Source organism: Schistocerca americana, chromosome 1 (genome assembly GCF_021461395.2).
Source record: "Schistocerca americana isolate TAMUIC-IGC-003095 chromosome 1, iqSchAmer2.1, whole genome shotgun sequence".
Taxonomy (NCBI): domain Eukaryota; kingdom Metazoa; phylum Arthropoda; class Insecta; order Orthoptera; family Acrididae; genus Schistocerca; species Schistocerca americana.
The window spans coordinates 253,843,675-253,867,400 of NC_060119.1; the positions used below are offsets into that span (position 1 = coordinate 253,843,675).

The 23,726-nt window shown below is 41.1% G+C and overlaps 1 protein-coding gene across 1 annotated transcript in view; it reads left to right on the forward strand.

The window, feature by feature from the left end:
- LOC124623192 (DNA-dependent protein kinase catalytic subunit-like) overlaps window positions 1-23,726 on the forward strand; it is a 565,210-nt gene that overhangs the window by 395,776 nt on the left and 145,708 nt on the right. Inside the window, exons 35-37 of the mRNA XM_047149022.1 lie at window positions 1,613-1,754; window positions 13,204-13,402; window positions 16,067-16,161. Coding sequence (XP_047004978.1) covers window positions 1,613-1,754; window positions 13,204-13,402; window positions 16,067-16,161 — 436 coding nt within the window. The remainder of the gene's footprint in view (window positions 1-1,612; window positions 1,755-13,203; window positions 13,403-16,066; window positions 16,162-23,726) is intronic.

The following is a 23,726-nucleotide window of genomic DNA, read 5'->3' on the forward strand; positions in this document are numbered from 1 at the left end:
TTTGTATGATGGATCAGTAAATGGAGCAGTTACAATTTTATTTTAGAGACAAAACATTAGCTTGGACAATGCAGTGGTATAGTAATTTCATTTTCTTCTCTGAACCTTTGGAATGTCTTTTCTTTGCACCTATTTTTGTTATCTGATATCATATAATCAGTTAATGAATGTGAGTCACATACAGTCCAATTATATTTGTGGATGTATCAGTACCTTAGGGCATTTTTAGGTATCCATGGTTCAGTACATTTGTGATTTTCTATTAGCTTCCAGTTTTTTGTCATTAATTTATTCACTTTCAGTGCTAAAGTATTTCAAATTGATGATGAGACTACATGTGAATTTATTTTTCCCAGTTATCCCAAAGTAGTCATGGTTATTTGGGTTTTGCTATTTGTATAATATTGCAGGAGCAGAGAATAGTACCTGCTGGAACCTACTCTGACAGTTGAAAAAAGTTTCAAGAGTGAATTAATAAAAAATGTTTGGCATGAATGTCGATTGTGTCCAAAAATCATTGATCCTTCATGTGAATTTCTGGACTTTATCATTTTGTTAATAACACCAACTCCCGTCATCCATGATGAGTTTTTCATTTTGTGGTACATTTGCATTGATAACACCAACTCTTGTCACCCATTATGAGTTCTTCCAGAAAAGAATTGTCTGCATTTTGCATTTCAATCAATTTTAACATTAATCTCCGTACATCCATATTTAAATTGGATGAAGGTGGGACACAGCTGGAATAATTTTTTTTTTATTAAAAATGAAACTCCTCCAGCTGTACTTCAGATTTTATATTTACTTGGCTACTAGTTTCGACGCTGCGTCAACGCCATCTTCTGGCCCATACACTTTGATGAAATCAATTGTGTGTGGCTCAGTACTAGAAGTCTGCGGTGAGGCCAACACGTTCTCCACGTGGATGGCGGACGGTAACTGCCCACCATTCACGTGGAGAACATGTTGGTCTCACCGCAGACTTCTAGTACTGAGCCACACACAACTGATTTCATCAAAGTGTATGGGCCAGAAGATGGTGTTGACGCAGCGTCAAAAGTAGTACCCAAGTAAATATAAAATCTATAGTAAAGCTGGAGGAGTTTCATTTTTAATAAAAAAAATAATAATAATGTTAATCTGTTGTTTACAGTTGTCAATTCAAGCTGCCACAAAAGTTGTTGCACTAATATCGCTTATATATGAGGAATAAAATCGGTCTTACAACTTGTTGGAAGGATGGTGTAAAATTTATTTGCTTTTCCAGCAGATGTTCTTAATTTGTAATGTTTCCTAAAGTTAGATAACGTTGTCGTCAAACTGAAGGGTAATTTTAACAATGAGTGCTGTAGCTGTGGTCCTGTTGGATATGGTATGCCATTGCCTTCCTCTTACCTGTATTACCCAGCCTGTGGTAGGGTGACCTATAATTTAGTGTGGACTGTGAACCATGGCACTACTTGATATTTTTCACATAAACAAACATTGCCAATATTTCTTAGTGACAATAAAACCTTCTTCTCACTTACTTGTGTCATTAGTTGTACTAATCAATGTTAATTACTAATTTTGGCAAAGGCAGTGAAATATAATTGTATTTTGCTTTAAGTTTGCAGGGCAGCAAGTTTGTTTTCAACTGGTTGCCTTTTACTAGAGAATTATATTATTAATGATGTTCAGAGTCTTGATCCAATACCAACAAAACGACAGAAAGGGCCTACGGGTGACATTCATTGGTTACGACTAGCAGAGTAAGTACACATATTTCCAAATCTTGCACATTAAACAGAATATTGTCTGAGTAAAAGGGTATGCTAGAGCACAAAATTGTTAAAACTGACATATTTCAGTGTGAATGCTTTACAATTCACTGCAATGTATGCATTGAGTTCTTCCCTATAGTTTTGAATGATTTTATTTGTTTGTACATCAAATACATACAGTAACAAGAATTCCAGAATGATGCTGGTAATGAAAATGGCAAAAGGGAGCTGTAGGCATCTTGTTTACGTTTAACCTGTGGTTCATAGAAACTCATAACAATGCAGTGATGTTACTAGCTTTGAAGCTAGCACTCTCTTTCTACTTCAGAGCACACATTCTCACATACACATTTGTTCAGACATTCGAAAGTGTGTGTGTGTGTGTGTGTGTGTGTGTGTGTGTGTGTGTGTGTGTGTGTGTGTGTGTGAGAGAGGAGGGGGAGGGAGGTGGTTTTGTGCATGCGCTAATAAAATCAGTGTGCTGTTCAGTGTTTCCGTAATGCAACACACTATACTGTAATGTGAAACATGGTACTCTCTGTTACAGGTGTGTGGTTGCCATTTCTCATTTTTGTTTGAACAGGGTGTTGTTCATGCTTACAGAGTGATAATATTTATCTGTAATTTGTTTTGTGTGCTCTGCTGTTGGGTAACAGATTATTTTTGATATGTATGTCAGCTTGCAAAATTTTTTTTTTAAGAGCAGGCTGCATAAAAAGATGAAGTGCAACATAATTTATTACTTGATGAGTGCTGAAATGTTACTTTGCACTTTGAAATGTTACTTTGCACTTCGGAGACACTGTCAGTGTTTACTAAATTTTAGAACTGGCATGGATCTTATTGGAATTTATGTAACACAATGTGTGAATGAATGAGTAACTGGAAACATTGTGGGATGTGTCTCTTTTCCCACTGTTACAGAAATTTGCAACATATGCTGTGAGTTAATATCAATCAATAATGCCCTTGGAATGAGGTTTCTGATACTTTGTGATGGTGTAATTGCTGAGATATCATGTATCCAAACTCCCAAATGCCTGGAGCAGATGTCTGGTATGAAAGTTACTGTAGTGGGATAAAATCGTGTGGCTTTAAAGTTTACTAACCTGTGTAAGTAGCAGATTTTAATTAAATATGAACACTGAATACCATGCTTTTTTCCCTGAGGTGACGTTCTAGCTAAATGTTACTCATATTTATAATATATTGTAATTCAGTGAAAAAGCATCAACTAGCATTATTAAAAGTGTCTATGAAAGTTTTTGTGGTGTGTCAATGCAGTTAAATCTTCACAGATTTCTTGTAGTCTTGTGTTATTTTGTTGAAACAAAACTTCACAGAGATCTTGTATCTAAGGCACAGTCATTGCCCATAACATGCCTCTCTCCACTGCCCTGTTGAAGGAAACCTCAACAATGATTTTTGTGTTGAGGGTTTATGTTGTTCCAGCTGTCATCACACGGTCCATGTGGATACTTTTCTTGCTGTAGACAAGTCTGTTGCTACCTGATCAAGGTATGTAACATAGCTGTACAGTCTCTCATGGCCAAGTGAACACTATATTTATCACCTCAGGCACTAGTCATGCTGTACTACTGAGAGGCTGTATAGCATTCAGTATGACCATCTTGAACCCATAAATTCTGTATTCACTTAACTGCTATGGTATCTTAATCTGCACAAGCAGCAATAATGAGCTAAACCACAAGATTGATAGGCAACAGTCCTGCTGCTGTTGAATTCTGACACTTGCTGGGAAACATTTCTGCTTCTTAACACGAGGTATGACAGTATCTTCTTATAAACAGCCCACATTCAAATTTAATTTTTGAATGAGAATCACAGTGCGTAGTCTTTCCTTATATACAGGATACACGTGGTATTACTCTTACCTATTTTGTACTGTTGTGCTGAAATGCACATCATTTGTATATCCATGTTGATGTTTGTTGCATGCTGTTGTGGTGCAATTCTAAACACCAGCAGTTTAACTGGCAAGAAGTGTAAATAATAATAATAATAATAATAATAATAATAGATCACATCACAAGCGGATGTACAATACTAGCAAATACAGAATACCCCAGAAGATATGACAATGTCGCAAAAATAATACATCAACAGCTTGCCTTACAACATAAACTTTTAAGACAACACATTCCTACATACAAGTATACACCACAAAATGTACTGGAGAATGATGAATACAAATTATACTGGGACAGAACCATTATAACAGATAAAACAACGCCACATAACAAACCTGACATCATACTCACCAATAAAAAGAAGAAATTAACACAACTAATCGAAATATCCATACCCAATACAACAAATATACAAAAGAAAACAGGAGAAAAAATTGAAAAATACATCCAACTGGCTGAGGAAGTCAAAGACATGTGGCATCAGGATAAAGTTGACATCATACCAATTATACTATCAACTACAGGAGTCATACCACACAATATCCACCAGTACATCAATGCAATACAGCTACATCCAAACATATATATACAACTACAGAAATCCGTAATTATTGATACATGTTCAATTACCCGAAAGTTCCTAAATGCAATATAACACATACCGTACAGTTAAAAGGAAGTGACGCTTGATCAAGGTCCGCGTCACTCCATTTTTAACCGGACTTAACGTCTGAGAAAGTGAAGGAAATAATAATAATATTAATAATAATAATAAGAAGAAGAAGAAGTTGACATTATACGAATTATACTATCAACTACAGGAGTCATACCACACAATATCCACCAGTACATCAACGCCGTACAGCTACATCCAAACTTATATATACAACTACAGAAATCTGTAATTATTGATACATGTTCAATTACCCAAAAGTTCCTAAATGCAATGTAACATATACCGTACAGTTAAAAGGAAGTGACGCTTGATCAAGGTCCGAGTCACTTTCCATTTTTAACCAGACATAACGTCTGAGAAAGGAAAGAATAATAATAATAATAATAATAATAATAATACAAAGAGTAATGGCACTATGATACTGAGGCAAATAGGGAGCAGTATGAGGGAAAGGGGGTGTGGGGGTTCTCAGTTGAAAATTTGGAAGAAATGGGGTGGACAATTAGAGAAAATGTGATTGAAGTTTCACAGCAAAGAGGAATGCAGACAAATGATAAAACTTCAGACAAGTAAGACCACCATATGTATAATGTGGTAATCGATTGCAGGCAAATGAAATACATTAGCTCTAGTTCATTTTATAAAGCAGAACTCACGGGCATATGTAAGTGAATAGTGTTCTGTACTTCATTTGCCACAATCACTATCTAGTGTGTGTGAATATCCAGGAGTTCTCTGCACACTGTTTTGAAAGTGTTGCTGTCCACATGAAACAGAGAACTGTGTCAGTTATTCACTGTATTGATTCTTATTTGACAGCAACAGGTCCGCCCCACCCTGAACTGCTGAATTAATTCTTTCCATCTAAACACTTTAATACTTCCCTGGCTATGGGACTGGATGTCCTGCCCACTTTCTCTAGAGTCACAAAAAAGCATGGCGTTTAATTCATTTCCAGGCGTCCTGTCAGGTCCTTTGTTTACCTCAACCATAGCACAGGAAAGAAGGACATTATTGTGAGTGTTTTGATGTTTATTATCTAGTTTTGTACTGTTTTAGTTAATGTAAACCAACATTACAACTGCAATAAGTAAACAACCCATCAAATATGATGAATATAGTCTGGTGGGACTCAGAATACCTACTTGTGCTTTGTAAGTAATTTTTTTTTTAATGTATGCCTTACAATGCATTTATCTGTCTTAGTTGCTTTGGTCATATTCTCCCCAAATATTAAGTCTTCTTTTACATTTTTCATAGTGGGCCAGAAAGGGACATTGTTGATGGCGTTTATTTAAAATGAACAAATGCTCATGAGACAAACTGACCATTGTAAATATACAGAGTGTACAGTGATATCACTAATATCAAACATTTATAATTTTTTAATGTTTAGATTGTAATTTCCACCTCAGGTGAAATGAGCATGTATTTGACTTTGTTGTCCTGCGATAAAGCTTTCTTGTTACTACAACGGTGAAAATTAGGTAAATACGAGATACCCTAGTTTAACATTTAATGTGTCCTCTATTCATTTGCCCTAAAAATACATTTTATTCATGCCTGTGGTACAGTGTGTAATTTTTCCAGATGGGAGCGACTTAAAACCATATATACTATGAAAATGATTTTAAGCATGTTGGGTACATTTCCTCATAGATGATAAAAGGTGTAAACTATAAATAAATATAGGAATTATAATTTTGTTTACCTGAAGGTGATAATTTGGTTTCATTTCACTTTGTACCCCTGCAGACTTGCACACGACCATTTTGATAGGTTAAGTGAATAACCAAAAAATAGGCAGATTAGTAAAACTGTTATATTATGAAATCTGTCCATGAGTACTCAAGTTTCTACATTGTGCATGTAAATGTATGGAAAGAAAATACTCTACCTGACAAAAAATGTTAAACACACAGAAGGGGAGAAGGAAAATAAATGAAACTTTATAAGCTGAGAGGTTATGTGATATTTCAGTGACTATAAAATTGATTCAAATGTACAGAGAACTTGGAACTATGATCCTACTTAAAATGTACCCCTTGCTGACCTGGATGTGTGCACTGATTTGGTTGGAAATTGTGTCATTAAGCAGTTGCATCCGCTCCTGGGGTAACCTGGCCCCAACTGTTGTTACGTGGTCTTCGATACCTTGGATACTAGCAATGGGACCAAGCTGATTTTCAGGTTGGTCCCCCACATGTCTTATTGGGGACAGATATGGGGATCTTGCTGGCCATGAGGGTATCTCAACATCACACACACAGTTCATAGGGATACATATTGTAGTAACCACAACCAACAGCGGGAACGCCTTGGGCTGCGGATCGGAGCCGTCAGGCGGGGAAGCCGCCGGCGGTGGAACACGCACCACCGGGTAAACACAGGACGAGTCGGACGGCAGACCAACGACAACTGGCAACAACCGACCACGACCGCCTATGAGTGACACAACAAGGAAGAGATAAACAATGGAGGCTTGTGGAAACCACAACACCAAACACCAAACATAAATCCACTCGGAACCAGAGCCAGGCAAATGTCAACAACGAGCAACGACCAGAACGTAGTACCGCCAAGATAGAAACGCAATCCAGAGCGAGTACCAGACTGGCTGGACTAGGGCAGAGCGGGTCCCTATATACGTGGCTTAGCGGGGGCGCCCTCGCTGTGCGAGAGCCGCTGCGCGGAGTAGCCGCCGCGGAGGCGGAGCCCTCTATGGGCTGACCACGTCCATTTGTTCTGCCGCGTGTTCGACTTCCGCGGCGGAAGGTACTAGATCCCTCCCCACCGAAATTGGTGCATAGGGGCAGAAATGCCCCGGACGATGCCGAGGCGGACGGAACTAGGGCACGGGTTGTGAGACGTCCGGAGGGACCACTGGGGGAGGGGACGGCAGACTATCTGCGGCATCCATCAAGGTGTCACCAGAGGGCAGGGGGTCAGTGGGGCTCTCTATACCCTGGCGAGGCGGAAGGGGTGTTTGCAGAGCCAGCGAGGAGATGGAGGTTGAAGGGAAGGGCTCCACCTCGAGGGACGTGTCCGCACCAGGAAGCAGGGACGGCAGTGGGGGAGGAATCAGGGCAGGGGCCCGAGGGCGGAGTTGGTTATGGTGGCGACGCTCGAGCCCTCTGTGTGTCTGTACGGTTGTCACTCACCGCCCATGAGCCGCTGTCACCGTAGCAGGCGTCCATGCAGGTGTGCTGCCATAGGAGTGGGCCCACATGGCCATGCCCGGGGTGTAGCGCCGGGAGGAGCGAGAGTGGGGCTCAGAAGGGGATGGTGTCAGCAGGTGGAGGAGGGTTCGCAGTTGTCGCCCGTGAAGGAGTTCGGCAGGACTATGACCGGCCACCGGTGTAGTGCGGTCGGTGCTTAGAAACAAGGTGAGGGCCGAGGTGGTGGCTGAGGGCTCCACTGATTTCATTAGCTGCTGTTTGAAAGTGCGGACCAGGTGTTCCGCCACACCATTGGATGAAGGATGGAAGGGGGGAGAGGGAATGTGTTTGATACCGTTAACGGAGCAGAAGGTCTGGAACAAGGACGCCGTAAATTGGGGCCCGTTATCTGTGACCAACATCGGAGGAAGGCCTTAAATGCCAACACCTGGGCCGAGGAAGTGAGGGTGGCATCAGTGGTGGTGGACGCCATGCGAACCGCATATGGGTATTTGGAATAGGCATCAATGATGATGAGCCACATGGAGCCTAAGAAGGGGCCTGCAAAATCGAGATGGATCCTGTCCCAGGGTTGGCTGGGTGTTGGCCAGGGTGCGAAAGATTGTGGAGGACTAGCCTGATGACGCGCACACACTGTGCAACCACGGACCAGGTGCTCAATGTCTCCATCGATCACTGGCCAATAGACATGTCGTCGAGCCAACGCCTTCATGCGAGATATCCCCCAGTGTCTCCAGTGTAATAAGTGCAGGACGCGGTGGTGTAAGTCTGGAGCGATGATCACCCGATGGGCGTCCAAGTCCGTGGACAACAGGAGGACGTCCTCAATCACCGAAAGTCTGTGTGAGACGTGACGCCATGGGCTGAAGTCAGTTTTCAAATGTCGGGTAAGGTAGGGAGGCCAACCATGTGTCACATAGCGGAGGACTTGCCGCAGAATGGGGTCCCTGTGCGTGGAAGCGGCGATTTGCGTGGCTGTCAGAGGAAATCCAGCGAGAGTCTCCCGGCGGGCAGAAGGCGATGTGGAAGCACAGGACTTCCTGCTGGTCGAACACCGGATCGGGTCCTGCTGGGAGACATGACAAGGCATCCGCATTAGTGCGTTGACTGGTGGGCTTATAGCGGATGGTGTAAGTGTAATTACACAAGAACAACGCTCAGCGCTGAAGACGCTGAGCTGTCCGTTCTGGGAGGTGCGAATGGGGCCCGAAAAGCAACACTAAGGGCTTGTGATCCGTGAGGAGGGTGAACTGCGCCCCAAACAGGTAAATGTGAAATTTCTGAACTGCAAAAATAATGGCAAGAGCCTCCTTTTCGATCTGAGAGTAATTCCTTTCCACAGGGGTTAACGTCTTGGATGCATATGCCACAGGTTGCTCCGACCCATCCTCATTCCTGTTTGCCAGGACTGCCCCAATCCCGTATGCTGAGGCATCGGCCGCCACCACCAAGGGACGATCTGGAGAGAAAGGCATCAGGCAAGGGGCAGATTTCAGCATCGTCTTCAGGCGGGTGAAAGCCTGATCGCAGGCAGAGGTTCATGTGTAAGGTACCCCTTTGCGACGCAGTCGATTTAGGGGATGCGCGATGTGGGCGGCTTGGGGTAAGAACTTTAAGTAATAATTGACTTTCCCCAAAAATATCTGGAGCTCGGATAAGTTTTCTGGACGTGGAAGGGCATCGATGGCTGCGACATTGTGGTCCAAAGGGCGAATGCCATCTATACTGAGCCACTGTCCTAAGTACTCCACTTCCCGTTGAAAAAAACTGCACTTCTCCAGTCGACAACGTACACCTCCAGCCTGCAGGGCGTGAAATAAGGTACTGAGGTTGCCCAGATTTTCCTGGCGCGTGCGCCCCGTGACTAAGATATCATCGAGGTAATTGACACAAGCCGGTATTGGTTGTGTAAGTTGCTTGAGATACCGCTGGAAAATCGCAGGGGCAGAGGAAATGCCAAACGGAAGACGCTTGTATTTATAGAGACCGAAAGGCGTGTTGATGACGACGATGCCCTGCGATTCCTCATCCAACAGCAATTGGTGATAGGCTTCTGCCAGATCAATCTTAGAAAAGTACTCGCCACCTGCCAGTTTAGCGAGTAGATCTTCCTGTCGAGGAATGGGATAAGTTTCGACCAAAGACTGAGTGTTGACCGTAGCCCCAAAATCCCCACAAAGACAAAGTGATCCATTGGGTTTCTTGATGACCACTAAGGGCGTTGCCCAGGCACTCGATTGTACTTGCTCGATAACCCCCGCAGCCTGGAGCCGATCGAGTTCCTGCTTGACGGCCACATGCAAAGCTACCGGGATAGGCCGAGCCCAAAAAAAGCGAGGCCGTGCGTTCAGCAATAAAGTGATATGTGCCTGGAAATCGGAAGTGCAGCCCAGGTCTGCCGAAAACAGGGAGGAAAAGGACGCGCACAGATCGTCTAGGTCCTGAAATGGAACCGTAGTTGAAACGAACTGCACTTCGTCTTGTATGGAAAAGCCAAACCGTGTAAACGCATCTTGTCCAAAAATATCCGAAGCCGACGGATAAGGGGCCGGGGAACGTTTTTGTAGATGGCCATGACAGAAAACTGGCCACGGAGAGGGATGGAACCGTCACCGTAGGCAACCAACCTCCGAGAGGGTGGGGACAATTCTGGAGACCCGAGACGTGCATACGTCGTCAGATTGACCAAAGAAACTGTGACCCCCGTATCGACCTGGAAACGGACGTCCTCGTTAAAGATGCGTAGGGTGAGGAATAACTTTTGAGCCAATGTGTTGGTCCGAGGGGCGACTGCGTGTAAAGCATAGATGGCCTCCTGTTAGCCCGCAGGGGCGGGACGGGGGCAGGTTGAGCAGTTAAGACAGACAGATTGAAGGTGGCCCTCTTTCTCACAGAGCGAACAGGTCTTCCAGCGATGGGGACAGTCAGCTCGAGTGTGTGCCGAGAAGCACTGGGGGCACGACGGGAGGGGGCCACGCGGCCGACGTCGAGGGGCAACCGGCGGTTCGGACGCCGTAGAGACATCAGACAGCGAGGAATCTCGATGGCGGTGCCCTCTGGTGGAGACTGCACCTTGTCGACGGCAATAAGGAGTGGAGTGGGAAGTGGACTCGACCGCTGCCACCTGCGGCTGCGCCATGAGACGTTCGTTCGCCGCTTGAGCAATTTCGAAGCAATGGGCAATACGCAGAATGCCTTCCAACGAGGGGTTGTCCAACTTTAACGCCGCAGTGCGGACCTCAGGATCGGGCGCCAGTTGAACAACCACATCCCGAATTAACGAATCTGCAAATGATGCCGTGCACTGCTGATTGGTGCACGTGAAGTTGCATTTGCGGCTGAGGCCTTGCAAATCCGTCACCCAGGAACGATGGGACTGACCCGGCTGCTTACGGTATTCATGGAATTCCAAGCGAGACGCAACCACGTGGTATCGCTGGGAATAATAGTTAGTTAGCAACACACAGATCTCGTGAAAGGAGAGAGCCATGGGGTCGGCCAACGGTGCCAACTTGTGGAGCAAGAAAAACGTGTCCAGTGAGGCCCAAGACAAGAACAATGACCGCTCCAGAGTGTCATCCGACACCTGAAAGGCCGTGAAATGTTGCTTCAGACGATGCAGGTACGTTTTCCAATCCTCTTTTGAGTCGTTGAACGGTGGGAACGACGGCGGACGTGGGAACGTGTCTGAAAGCGGGGCACCTGGGGAAAGAGGTGGGAGGGAATCCCGCTTATTGACCCTGTCCAAGAGCAACTGCAGTGAGGTCTGTAAGATCTCCACTGCTGCTGCTGCTGTTGCATGAGCTGCTGCTGTTGCTCTAAGAGAGTGAGTAATTTCTCTTCCATACTCCTATGTTCTGTTTACCTCGTCGCCAAATGTAGTAACCACAACCAACAGCGGGAACGCCTTGGGCTGCGGATTGGAGCCGCCAGGTGGGGAAGCTGCCGGCGGTGGAGCATGCACCACCGGGTAAACACAGGACGAGTCGGACGACAGACCAACGACAACTGACAACAACCGACCACGACTGACTATGAGCGACACAACAAGAAAGAGATAAACAACGGAGGCTTGTGGAAACCACAACACCAAACACCAGACGTAAATCCACTCGGAACCAGAGCCAGGCAAATGTCAACAACGAGCAACGACCAGAATGCAGTACCGCTGAGATAGAAACGCAATCCAGAGCAAGTACCAGACTGGCTGGACTAGGACAGAGCGGGTCCCTATATACAAAACCGGAGGAAGCAGCTATTGGCCGCTGTCTGCACATGGCTTAGCGGTGGCGCCTTCGCTGCGCGGAGCCCTCTATGGGCTGATCACGTCCATTTGTTCTGCCGAGTGTTCGACTTCCACGGCGGAAGGTACTAGACATATCATGTTTGAAAGAGTATTGTCCTGTTGAAAAATGTCATGATACTTTCACATGGGAGGTACAATCACATTGGAAGAATGGTACATCTTTTCACGACACCACCATGCTTGCCAATCTTGATCATCAAGGATAGTGCAGAACCGTGATTCTTCGATGAACAGGCTATGACCCCCTTCATCAGCCATCTGTGCTTTGTGTTTACAGTGCCTCCCTAGATGCATTCGTTTTTAATGTAGCATTAACAACAACCTACACCTGGGATGGTAATTCCATAGTCCATCTGCTGCTGGTCTGTGCCCAATAGTGCAGGATGACACAGAGTGTTGCAGGGAGTCCATTTCTTGTTGTCAGACGGCAGGTGTAGTTGTGAAGGGGTGGCCATGTGCTTGGTTGCTTGGTGCACAGTATGGTGTTCCTCTCTCTGGGTTGTCAGACATGTTTCACCAGAACCTTGGCAATGAATATGCCTGCCCTTACATTCCCTTGCAGTCCAACACTGGGCCATTGCCACATCCAAATGCCTCACAAATCTGGGTATTACACAAGGGTATCTCTGCATCCCTCACTGTGATCATTCAATTTCTGATGATATTCATGCCCGATATATAGCTTACCAGGTCGGGTAACACTACTAAAAGAGAACAACACTAATACAGTCTGGTGGGTGTCCTACATTTCATGGAGAAATGCAGTCCTAATGCTTTAATACCCCAATAAACATAATTATGTAGCTGAATCTGTGAAACAGTATAAAATGGTATTCAAAGTGTACACTTTCTTCACAAAGCGAAGGTTATGAGGTACAGAGTGTAGTTAATCATTTAATGATCTGATAGTGTGTGTGAGAGGGGTGGGGATAACATGGCAGTAAAATGTGACTGATGTGATGAATGAAAATAGTTTTGATTCTAATCGTGCCAGTCAGAATTCTTGATGCATCATCATCATCAGTTTTTTGCTATATTAGAAGGTCCTTTGCCTCTCCATTTTCTGTGATCCATTGCTTTCTTCTTAAGGCTGTTGTATTTGTACCATCCTTCACTTTATCCAGTATCTGAAATCTTTTCCTTCCTCGCTTCCTTTTCCCTTCTACATAACCTTCTAAAGCTAATTATTGATGCATCTTCTGCAAATTTGAAGAACTCTTGATGCACCTTCTTCAAATCGTAATGTACAGAATATTTTTCTTCGTCTGTTTCTTCTGCCTGAGGTACACAAAATCCTTCATGTGTATGTAGTGAATGTTATATTTCTTTTGTGTCTTAATTTAAGGTTGTATACGGGCCTTGGAGATTGGAACTCTGTCCAAGGAATATTTCGAAACAGTTTGGAAACATCTGAAAACTTGAAAAAGGCTCTTGTATGTCAAGCAGACATGGAATGGAAACCTGCAAGTTTGCATTATCGTAATGCTTTAAAGGACACATCATGTGAAGACCTACAGGACTTCTGTCGTAGCTCGTATTACAAGGTACAGCTTTGGTGTTACTTTCTTTTTTATCTTTCAAAAGTATAAAATACATTTGATAACATAAAAAAATTATGATAAATAATGTCTCGGCTGTACTCACCTTTAGAAAATACTTAGTATTAACTCTTGAAATTATTAATTCCTTCCACGGGGATGAGAGGAGGCTGGTTAGAGAAGGTTGAAAGGGAATGCAGGTCACTCAGATCCCAGATGAGAGGATCCACCTCTTGAGAGGACAAGGGGAGGAAAAGGAGGAGACACATCACAGAATGGAGTTGGGAGGAAAAGTTCATTGGTAAGCACTGTTCCAACTTTCAGGCTAAAGAGGATTAGAACAGAGTGGGAAGTAAATATAGATATGAGCAATGAATAGTGTGATTACACCTATGGTGGTGAAAAATAAGAAAGAATGGAGGAAGGAGAACAAAAATGAAAATGTAATAGCAAGAAATAAAGTAATGAGACATAATAATATGTATAAAAAATAAAAGAAGATTATGATAATGATAGAAGACAATGGAGAGTGTCTTAACAGAGGTTAAGTCTAAGAGGGTGTCGGGATAAGGTGATCTATTTGAGGGCACGTGTCTGTCTTTGGAATTCAGGGTAGCCCTTAGGATGAAGAGGCATCTACATGTACTTGTTCATTTACACCTACATGCATGCTGTGCAAGCAACAATATGGCATGGCGATGTGTACATTGCACCACTACTGATCATTTCCTTTCCTGTCCCATTTGCAAAGAGAGCAGTGGAAATGTGACTGTCTACATGCCTCCATACGAGCCCTAGTTTCTCTTATCTTATGTTCGTGGTTCTGACACGAAATGTACATTGGCGGCAGTAGGATTGTTCTGCAATCAGTTTCAGTGCCAGATCGGTAAATTTTCCCAATAGCGTTCCTTGAAAAGAGCGCTGCCTCTCCTTCAGGAAGTCACATTTGAGTTCCAGAAGAATCACTATAATAGTTTCTTGTTGATTAAACCTACTGCTAACAAATCTAGCAGTGCACCTTTGAATTGCTTTGATGTCTCTCTTTAATCTTTCCTGGTAGGGGTCCCAGACACTCGAGCAGTATTCAAGGATGGGTTGCACTAGTGTAGCATTCAGGTCTTTTCTGTCATACAGAAGAGTGTTATTTTTATTGCTTTTACTTTTTTGTTCCCCTCTTTTCCTTCTTTCTATTTTTTTTTCCATCCTTACTTCTTTACTTCAATATTCATTTCTCTTCATATAATCCATCTTTACTTCTCATTATGTCCTCACAACAGATGGGTGACTGTCGACCTTACGTCTGAATGATAAGCCCTCCCTTTTTAACCTTTCCCAATGTGGTGGAAATAATCATTGTCAAAGCCAGGATAGTGTGTGCAATTTTGTGTGTGTGTGTGTGTGTGTGTGTGTGTGTGTGTGTGTCAGCAGCAGTAAATACTTCATCTGCAGAAATGCTTTGGCTCCGCATTTCTGTACCTTAAATTATTTATTTCACAACAAATATCAGAATGTGTCACATATTTTCTCCTCAGTTTTTTTCTCTGTCCTGGCAAATTAACTCCTCACTAGAGTGCAATATGTAATGAGACTACAGTAATAGAACATTCGTATCCATTTGTGCGTGTGTAATGTCTACTCAAAGAAACATTGACTATGAGATTAGATTACATTAACTGTATATTCCATAGATTTATAGCAACGAAATATTTGTGGATGTACAACAAATGAGAAAATCAAAATAAATATGTTAGACAAGATTTCTTGCGGTAGTATTTAATGCCAATTCCACAGATTCTAAGTCAAATACAAGTAAATATATACATAAAAAGCACATAAAAATTCCAAGGTGGTCATAGAAATGTATGATGTCAAAAGAAAACCATTATAACATTTCTTTATAATTAAATATGACTGCAATTTAGAAAAATACAAACAGAATATTTTACACTAAGTGTATATCAATTATTAGTTCTGATACTACCTATTAATTCATCGATAGCTGAAGAAGAGCTGACCAGCAGCACCCCGAAAGACAGTGGTTGTACTATATTTTATTAGCAACTAATCTTGTCATGGTTGATTGAAATTATTAAAAATAAGTGTTCTTTAATAGTACTGCTAAGTTATTAACTATGGGGTTATTATTTGTAGTGTTGATTCTATGAAGTGAACATTTGGTTGAAAAATTAGGATATTATTTGTAATGGATTTTCTTAAGAATGTATTTAAAATAGTTTTCACAAAATGGGTAATTTTAAGGAAAGTTACATTTTTTGGCCGTATCTTGTATCAAATCCAGACTTATAATTAAGGAAGTTTGTACTTCTAAGTTCTGTCTCCGTTGCTTCATAATAGTAATTAGACAAACATTTACTGAATTAAAATGGCAACAATCCTTCTTTGAAGGTGAAGGTGGAAAAGGAAGTAAGGAGAGAGAAAATGGAAAGAGGGTTGAATAATATGAAGACAAAAGGTGAAACCACCTATAGATATAACTTCATACAATTTTGTAATTTATTGTAGAATTAACAAGGATGGTGCATTCATCAGAAATATAAGTTTTAATAAATTCGGTTTAATGTCATATGTAGTTTTCAAGTGTACAAAATGAAAATTGCTAGCCTGTGTTATTTATAATACATCATTTTAATCTTAATTAATATTCTTCAGTGCCTGGCTCATCTCTCCTCGTGGGATAGCATCAGTGCTGAAATAAGGCATAATGAGCTAAACAATAACTGGAATGAGGTTTGGTCTGAACCATGGTAAGTTACATGTGATGTCTGCACAAGAAATCACTAAAATAATTGTTTATTGTATTATGTTCTTTCTTTTAATTATTTGTTTAGCCTCTATGTAACAAATATATTGATGCAGGATTTGAGAAGTATTGTTAAGTGGAAAAAATATAAAGGCAACAACAGTATATACAAATGATTAATGTAGAAATTAAAGGCAACGGTGAGATATGCAGCATGCAGAATATAAATTCACTGCCACTGACACTGCTGATAACAGCATTGCTGAAAATATTCTCTTCTGTTCATATGTTCAGTGAAAACATGTAACTTGGATTTTATTCTTGATGTCCAAAATGAGACATTTCTGAAGTAATCTTAATATGTTACAAAGTTTATTTAAAAATTTTTACATGGTTTTCCCACCCAAAATAAGCATCAATTGGTGCTTGTAGGAATATTGTGTTTGAGGCCTGATGAAACTTATGATTGTCAAATCCCCACTGACACAGCTGATTGTCCTCTGCTTCATAAGAGGTTGAAGTTTGTCAACACTGCTTTGTTTGCCATTCACTACCCAGTAGTTATCATGAAACTAGTTGCCTGTTTCCTTTAAACTTACTCTAATTTGACTGTGTCTAATATGAATGAACTTGGGCTCATTGCTCTAACTTCCATTTTCAATGTATATTACTTTTACAGACCAAGAACAGGAGTAGACAAAGTGCTGAACACTGTGGCACAGTGCATCTAACTTTTCACTCTCTGAGTTGAATCTTATTCCTGTTGCATAGGTTGCTAATGTTAAGATAGGACTCCAACCAGGCAAAAGAATGTCCCCAATGTCACACAACCCTAGTTTCCCTGGCAGAACTCTGTAATCCACACAGTCCCAAGCCCTTAGTAAGATTACAGATAATATGAACTGGGTAATATTTTGTTTTTAGCTCTACTAAAATTAAGCTTGTGATATCATATAATGCTGTCTCAGCACAGAAGCCTTTAAGAATGCCAAATGGAGATTTTCAGAAACTTATTCTCAGGGAGATTGTTGAGCATTCTGTCACAGGAGACTAACCCAAAAACTTTGGACTATGTGCAGAGGAGGGAGATGGTTCCATAATCAGAAATCAGTCACCCATATTCACCTCCATAAAAGGAAGTTATCTATCCAGTTTTTTACTAAGCAAACCCTGATTTTTTTGACCAGCCACAAAGGCAACTCAAGGTTGGCACTGTTAAGTCGGCATGAGATCCTAGCACTCTGGCTGAGACACCATCGTTAGCAGAAGAGCGTCTGCCTTTCAACTACCTAACAATATTTTTGTCCTTTTCAAGAGATGATTTGGCAAAATTGACATAAGCTGATGGGGCATGCATGCCTGTCCAAATAAATCCTATGAATTTGCTTTTTGTCGACAAATTTTTATACCCGTGTTTTCAACCACTATTAGGAAAAAAAGTCCACTGAACCTAGCAGTCAACAAATTTGAACTTCATTGTTTCACTGCTGTTGTCCTCCAAGAGTAAAACATCATTTTCATTGCTAAGTTTATTCACTTCCTGCCCTACTCTAGTTGTGTGTGTACAGATGTGGAGTTTTTTTTCCCCTCTCTCCATAGTGCACGGTCTCTGCTCTTTCAGTTACACGCTGAATAATTTTGCAATACTGTTTGTACTGCATTCTTAAATCTTGATTAGAGCTAGTCCCCTACACCAACTACAGTTCCCTCCTCATAATGCAATACACCCAATTTGCATGTTTGCCGCCCTTCTTCTAGGCATCCACTCAAATTGCCCCTGACATCTCAGAAAGAAAAACTGGATTAATAATTTTGCAACACCACCTCCACAAAAGAATTAAATTTTTGTCTTGAGTAAACTTCTTCCCATTTTTCAACCTACAAATTCTCCCTAAATAATGTTAGTCGACATTTGCCATCCTGTGGAAATTTCCTTCTCTTCTAGTCATATGATTTATGGGGGTGCTTTATTGCTGCTATCCAACCTCTGTGGCCAGATAAAGCATTTATTGTGGCATCAATTTTAATTGACCTGAAATATTAATATCACCGTCTTCTGAAAGCTAATTGTTCAGAAGTGAGATACATCAGTGACTACAGCAAAAGCAGAGTAAGGCAGATAAATTTCTTCTGTTACCTGTGTTTTAGTTGTCAGGTACAGAGCCGTTGTTGCATAGCAAATAAGATTGGTGCCAGTTGACCATGATAACCTAACATGACGCAGTGATTAGTGTTGCATTGATTGTGACAAAATATAGGGTGATTCAAAAAGAATACCACAACTTTAAAAATGTGTATTTAATGAAAGAAACATAATATAACCTTCTGTTATACATCATTACAAAGAGTATTTAAAAAGGTTGTTTTTTTTTTTTTTCACTCAAAAACAAGTTCAGAGATGTTCAATATGGCCCCCTCCAGACACTCGAGCAATATCAACCCGATACTCCAACTCGTTCCACACTCTCTGTAGCATATCAGGCGTAACAGTTTGGATAGCTGCTGTTATTTCTCATTTCAAATCATCAATGGTGGCTGGGAGAGGTGGCCGAAACACCATATCCTTAACATACCCCCATAAGAAAAAATCGCAGGGGGTAAGATCAGGGCTTCTTGGAGGCCAGTGATGAAGTGCTCTGTCACGGGCTGCCTGGCCTCAGGTAGTTGACGTTCAGGTAGTTACGGACAGATTGTGGAATTTGCAGCTCTCTGCTAGCTCTGCGAGTCGATTTTCCTGGGCTGCGAACAAATGCTTGCTGGATGCGTGCTACATTTTCATCACTCGTTCTCGGCGGTCCAGAACTTTTCCCTTTGCACAAACACCCATTCTCTGTAAACTGTTTATACCAACGTTTAATACACCACCTATCAGGAGGTTTAACACCATACTTCGTTTGAAATGCACGCTGAACAACTGTCGTCGATTCACTTCTGCCGTACTCAATAACACAAAAAGCTTTCTGTTGAGCGGTCGCCATCTTAGCATCAACTGACGCTGACGCCTAGTCAAAAGCGCCTCAAGCGAACAAATGTACAACTAAATGAAACTTTATAGCTCCCTTAATTCGCCGACAGATAGTGCTTAGCTCTTCCTTTTGTCGTTGCAGAGTTTTAAATTCCTAAAGTTGTGGTATTCTTTTTGAATCACCCTGTATTTAGACTGCCAGGTTCAGTTTATAGAGTGCAAATTTGCACATAATGCCACATGAATAGTGCTCATATCAGTATGTCACGAAACCAATCTCATCCCAATGTAATGAAAACTGAAACCCTCAGCCACACACCATCGGGTGGCTTGCGGAGTATGGATGTAGATGTAGAAACATAGAAAAAATGTCTGGGCATATCACTAGTGACAGTAGTTTTGTTTATGATAAAATAAACAATAAAATGTATCTAAATACAGTGCTTATGATTCATAACAAAACAAGTACAGGAAAAGACTTCCTTACATTCAGCAGGATGGAGATGGAAAGGGAAACACACAAGTCAGGAGCTGATACATGCCTAAAAATCTATGATTAAAAATACTTCAAGGATATTAAAAGGGGGGGGGGGGGGGAATTGAGGTTTAGGGTTAAGCATACTAAATTAATTCATCACACATACCAATCTCCGCCCCTCCCCCCTACCCCTTTCCCTTTAGGAATATTGCCATAGGGGCAAACCAAAGATGGACGTCATTTACACAAGTTTTCCTCGATCAGACCTATCCAAGATGAAATCTAAATTGAAATTGCCACATGCAACCACTCCCCAGGTATTTCTACTAAGTCTTATTAAAGTGCGCGTCATTTATGTTGGCGGCCGAGTTTAGGTTCGTTCTGCGCATCTGAAGCATCTTCAGTGGACAGTATTTTGTCTCCTCCATTGCCAAGTCACCTTTCGTAGTTTTGTGCTGCGGTAACACAATATTCAACGTTTGTGTTGGCTGATCAGTGTTTTAGCAAATAAATGATGTTTGTGTGTGCCACACACAAAAATTATATTTGACGTAGCTCAGAGCACTTCACTGATAGACGGTATATTCAAGTCCTAATGTTTTTGTAAGACCACAGTTTTGTTTAATGTATTTTGTCTACTTCCTTTTGATTGATTGAAGTGCTTTAAAATAAAGACAAACGTGCTCAGTGTAAATAAAACTTTTGTTACAGTCGCGAAAGACGGAATATTTCTCAATATTACATACGACACCTATGTGGTACTTAAATGAGATATTGTTATACAGCAAATTTTATATGAAATTTAGGTATCTTGTCCACATTTCATTCTCAACATTGTGGCAACTAAAATCAACCATACGGAAAGTATACTCTATGGACTTTTACCTCTGCAAACTCTTCAAAATTTCGTGCAATGGTTTACTATATTTAATGCTGCATTATAACTGTGTTGAACATCGAAACAAAATTGTCATTTATGGGGGGAAGGTATCAGTCAAGATGATGTGTAAAAATCTAATTTTTGGGCCAAATAATTTTTGTGGAATCGAACGATAAGGTGTCAAAGCAGTCGGAACACGATGTGTCTGCACAGGCGAGCAGTGCTGTGACAAAATCGCGCACAGCGCTGAATGCAGGGAGCACGTCTTTGTAGCATCGAAAGGGTTAATGCGGCCGTGGTGGCTTTACTTCATGAACTGCGCGCTCCCCCCTAAACGTAAGCTTGCGAACTATGCTGTACTATGGCACTGCTTCTATTGGCGTGTGCATCGTGTGCAACTGGCAACGCAGCAATCTCCCGCGTCTGGGCGGGCATGCGCGAGCCGCCAAGATAAAAGAATTGAACTATAATACCCCCAAAAACTGTTAAACAAAGTCCAAGACACTTCTCACTGGGGTCCCATAGACTTTCAGAACCACTATGTGGCATGTTTCCAAGTGTGTTACTGAAGTGCAGCACTCAAAGGTCTGCTCAGTGTAGTATTACATGAGGTCTATGGGCTGAAAGTTTACTTTATCCTCAGTGTGTATAACCACTCCCCCTTTTCTCATATTGCGCTCTCACAATGTGATACCCACTTGCATCCATCTAGGTGCATCTGTTCAATTTCTGTGACTTCCAAATGATGCTCTGTCACACAGAGCAAAAAAAAAAAAAATAGATTTTTCAGTGTCCTACATTGATTTTTCTCACTTAACAAGCTTTCCATGTTCTTATGGAAAAGTCTAAACATATTATGGTTTTTACGCTATGTACTGGCAAGCTGCCTTCTTCTTCTTCTTCTTCTTCTTCTTCTTCATCTTCATCTTTTTCTCCAAATAATTGTTCTAACTCTCCCATTAGTAATTTTGCAGCTCTGTTTTTTCAAATACATTCACACCCTCCTAGACTTAACCTCTGTTAAGACACTCTCCATTGTCTTCTATCATTACCATAATCTTCTTTTATTTTTATACAGGCAGTGTTCTTGTTACACTGAGCAAGCAATCTCTTTACCAGAAACATTCATCAGACCACATCGCTTAGATAGAAATTCTGGTTAACCCATAAAAAAGCTTTGTATCTGTTGCTAGATAAACTGGCAAATTATTTATAAATACCATCAAACGGGGTGATTTTGGACACCGGGGCGAATTCAGACAGTATGGCTTATTTACTCTTTGTTACTGCATATAAACAAAGAGTTACTTATTTTAACGTCTGTGCGCCAGTTATTTTAAGCACAAGATTGCATTTATCGCTTTAGAAAACTTTTATTTTGCGTCAATTGTTTCCCTTGGTGAATAACTGATGAACAGTCTCAGTATTAAAAATCCATGCACTATCATAAAGTGGAAACTTTCTATTGTTGTGCCGAGCGGGAAGTTATTGTAACCATAATTGTCAACATGCTCAGTAGCTAACTGCATTGAGACAATTTCTGTACAAGTTTGTCGAGTTTCTCGTGCAAGGATATAAAATAACGACAATTTTTGTAAAACTGTGTACTGTGTGGGGTGATTTCGGACAACGCCAAGAATGTATAAGAGCAGGAGAGGTGCTACAGTATGGTGTAATTTTGACCTGGAACTTTTAGGTAAAGCTGTTCATGATAATCAGAGTGGTAAATTATCGTACAGAAAAGCATGTGTTTTGTATGGTATACCTAAATCAACCCTACAAAATAAAGTGCAGGAAGCTCATCCGAAAAAAATTGGAGGACAGCCAGTGCTAAATAAAGAAGAAGAAGAAGAAATGTTGAAGCATGGTATCTTGAGGGCTGCATATTGGGGATTTACCTTCACCAAATTGGATATTAGATATTTAGTTAAAGGTTACCTAGATAAATCTAGCCAAAAAGAGAAGAAATTTTGTAATAATTTGCCAGGAGAAGAACGGTTGCATTTATTCCTCAAACGACAGTCACAGTATCTTTCCGTTCACTTAAGCAAATAAAATTAAATGAGCTCATGCAGAAGTGAACAAAGAGACTGTTTATTCAAATTCTTACAAAATGAAAACTTATGGAATGATATAATGAATTTCATATATTACAGATATCACTTATTCGTAACAAAGGGCTATCTTAAAATGTGTAAAATGTCACCAAAATCAAATAAAAAGCATGTAGAATTTAAAAAAAAAAAAAAGGGGGGGGGGGGGGCAGTAACTGTCTGAACTCGTCCTCTATATACTGTAACTTCGGACAGATATTTAAAATACACACGTGTCCGCAATCACCTCAGTCCATGGGGTGACTTCGGACACTTTATTTAACTGCCTCAGATAAATATACATGCACTTTCTGGTTCTGGGATATTTTATTTGTTACACATATACCCTACCGCTTCCATAACAATCAATTTAATCTAACAGTATATATATGAAAGTTACAACCTAAATAAAAACAAAACTGTCCGAAATCACCCCATTTGATGGTATTAGGAAAAGTGATGGCCCTAAAGCGAAACCTGGGTAATATGTTGTTATTTTTTCTAATTGTTGAGATATATATGAGAACAAACTTCTAGCTGTTGTAGAGGAGATTTTATATATATAGTCTGCATATGAAGATATGTCCAGAAATGGTCCACTTCCATGTTACAAGGAGAACTCAATGTATTAACATTTTTAGTTATTCCACAATTGATGTTTTTTATGTTGTTAACTGTAAAAATTAGACTATGATGACCACAATATTCAAAGTACAAGTTGTGATACATTCCATCAAATATAATTACGTATTGTAGTGAATCATTTGTGTCATATCCATAACCCATGCAAATAACTTTACCTCCAACTGTATACCAGTTTTGTGAACAAGACTCATCATTTAGTACTCTCACAAAAAAGGTCAAATCCTCAGATCTCAATGGTTGATCTGCTGGTCCACTTCAACATGTCCATCTTTGCCAGATTGTCATGATCTTGGATATAATCTGCAAATGTATATCAGGGGAGATACTGTGACATCAGGTGACCATACGGTTCATGTCGTGTAAGTAATCAGTAAGAGTACCTATGATGTAGGAAAACTACAGTGTGACAGATAAAAAGTGATTACTTGTAACATGGACACATACCACTGAGGAAATAGATTCTTATGTGAAACTTTGTCTTCTGTCACCTCTGTGTCCTCTAGAAGTG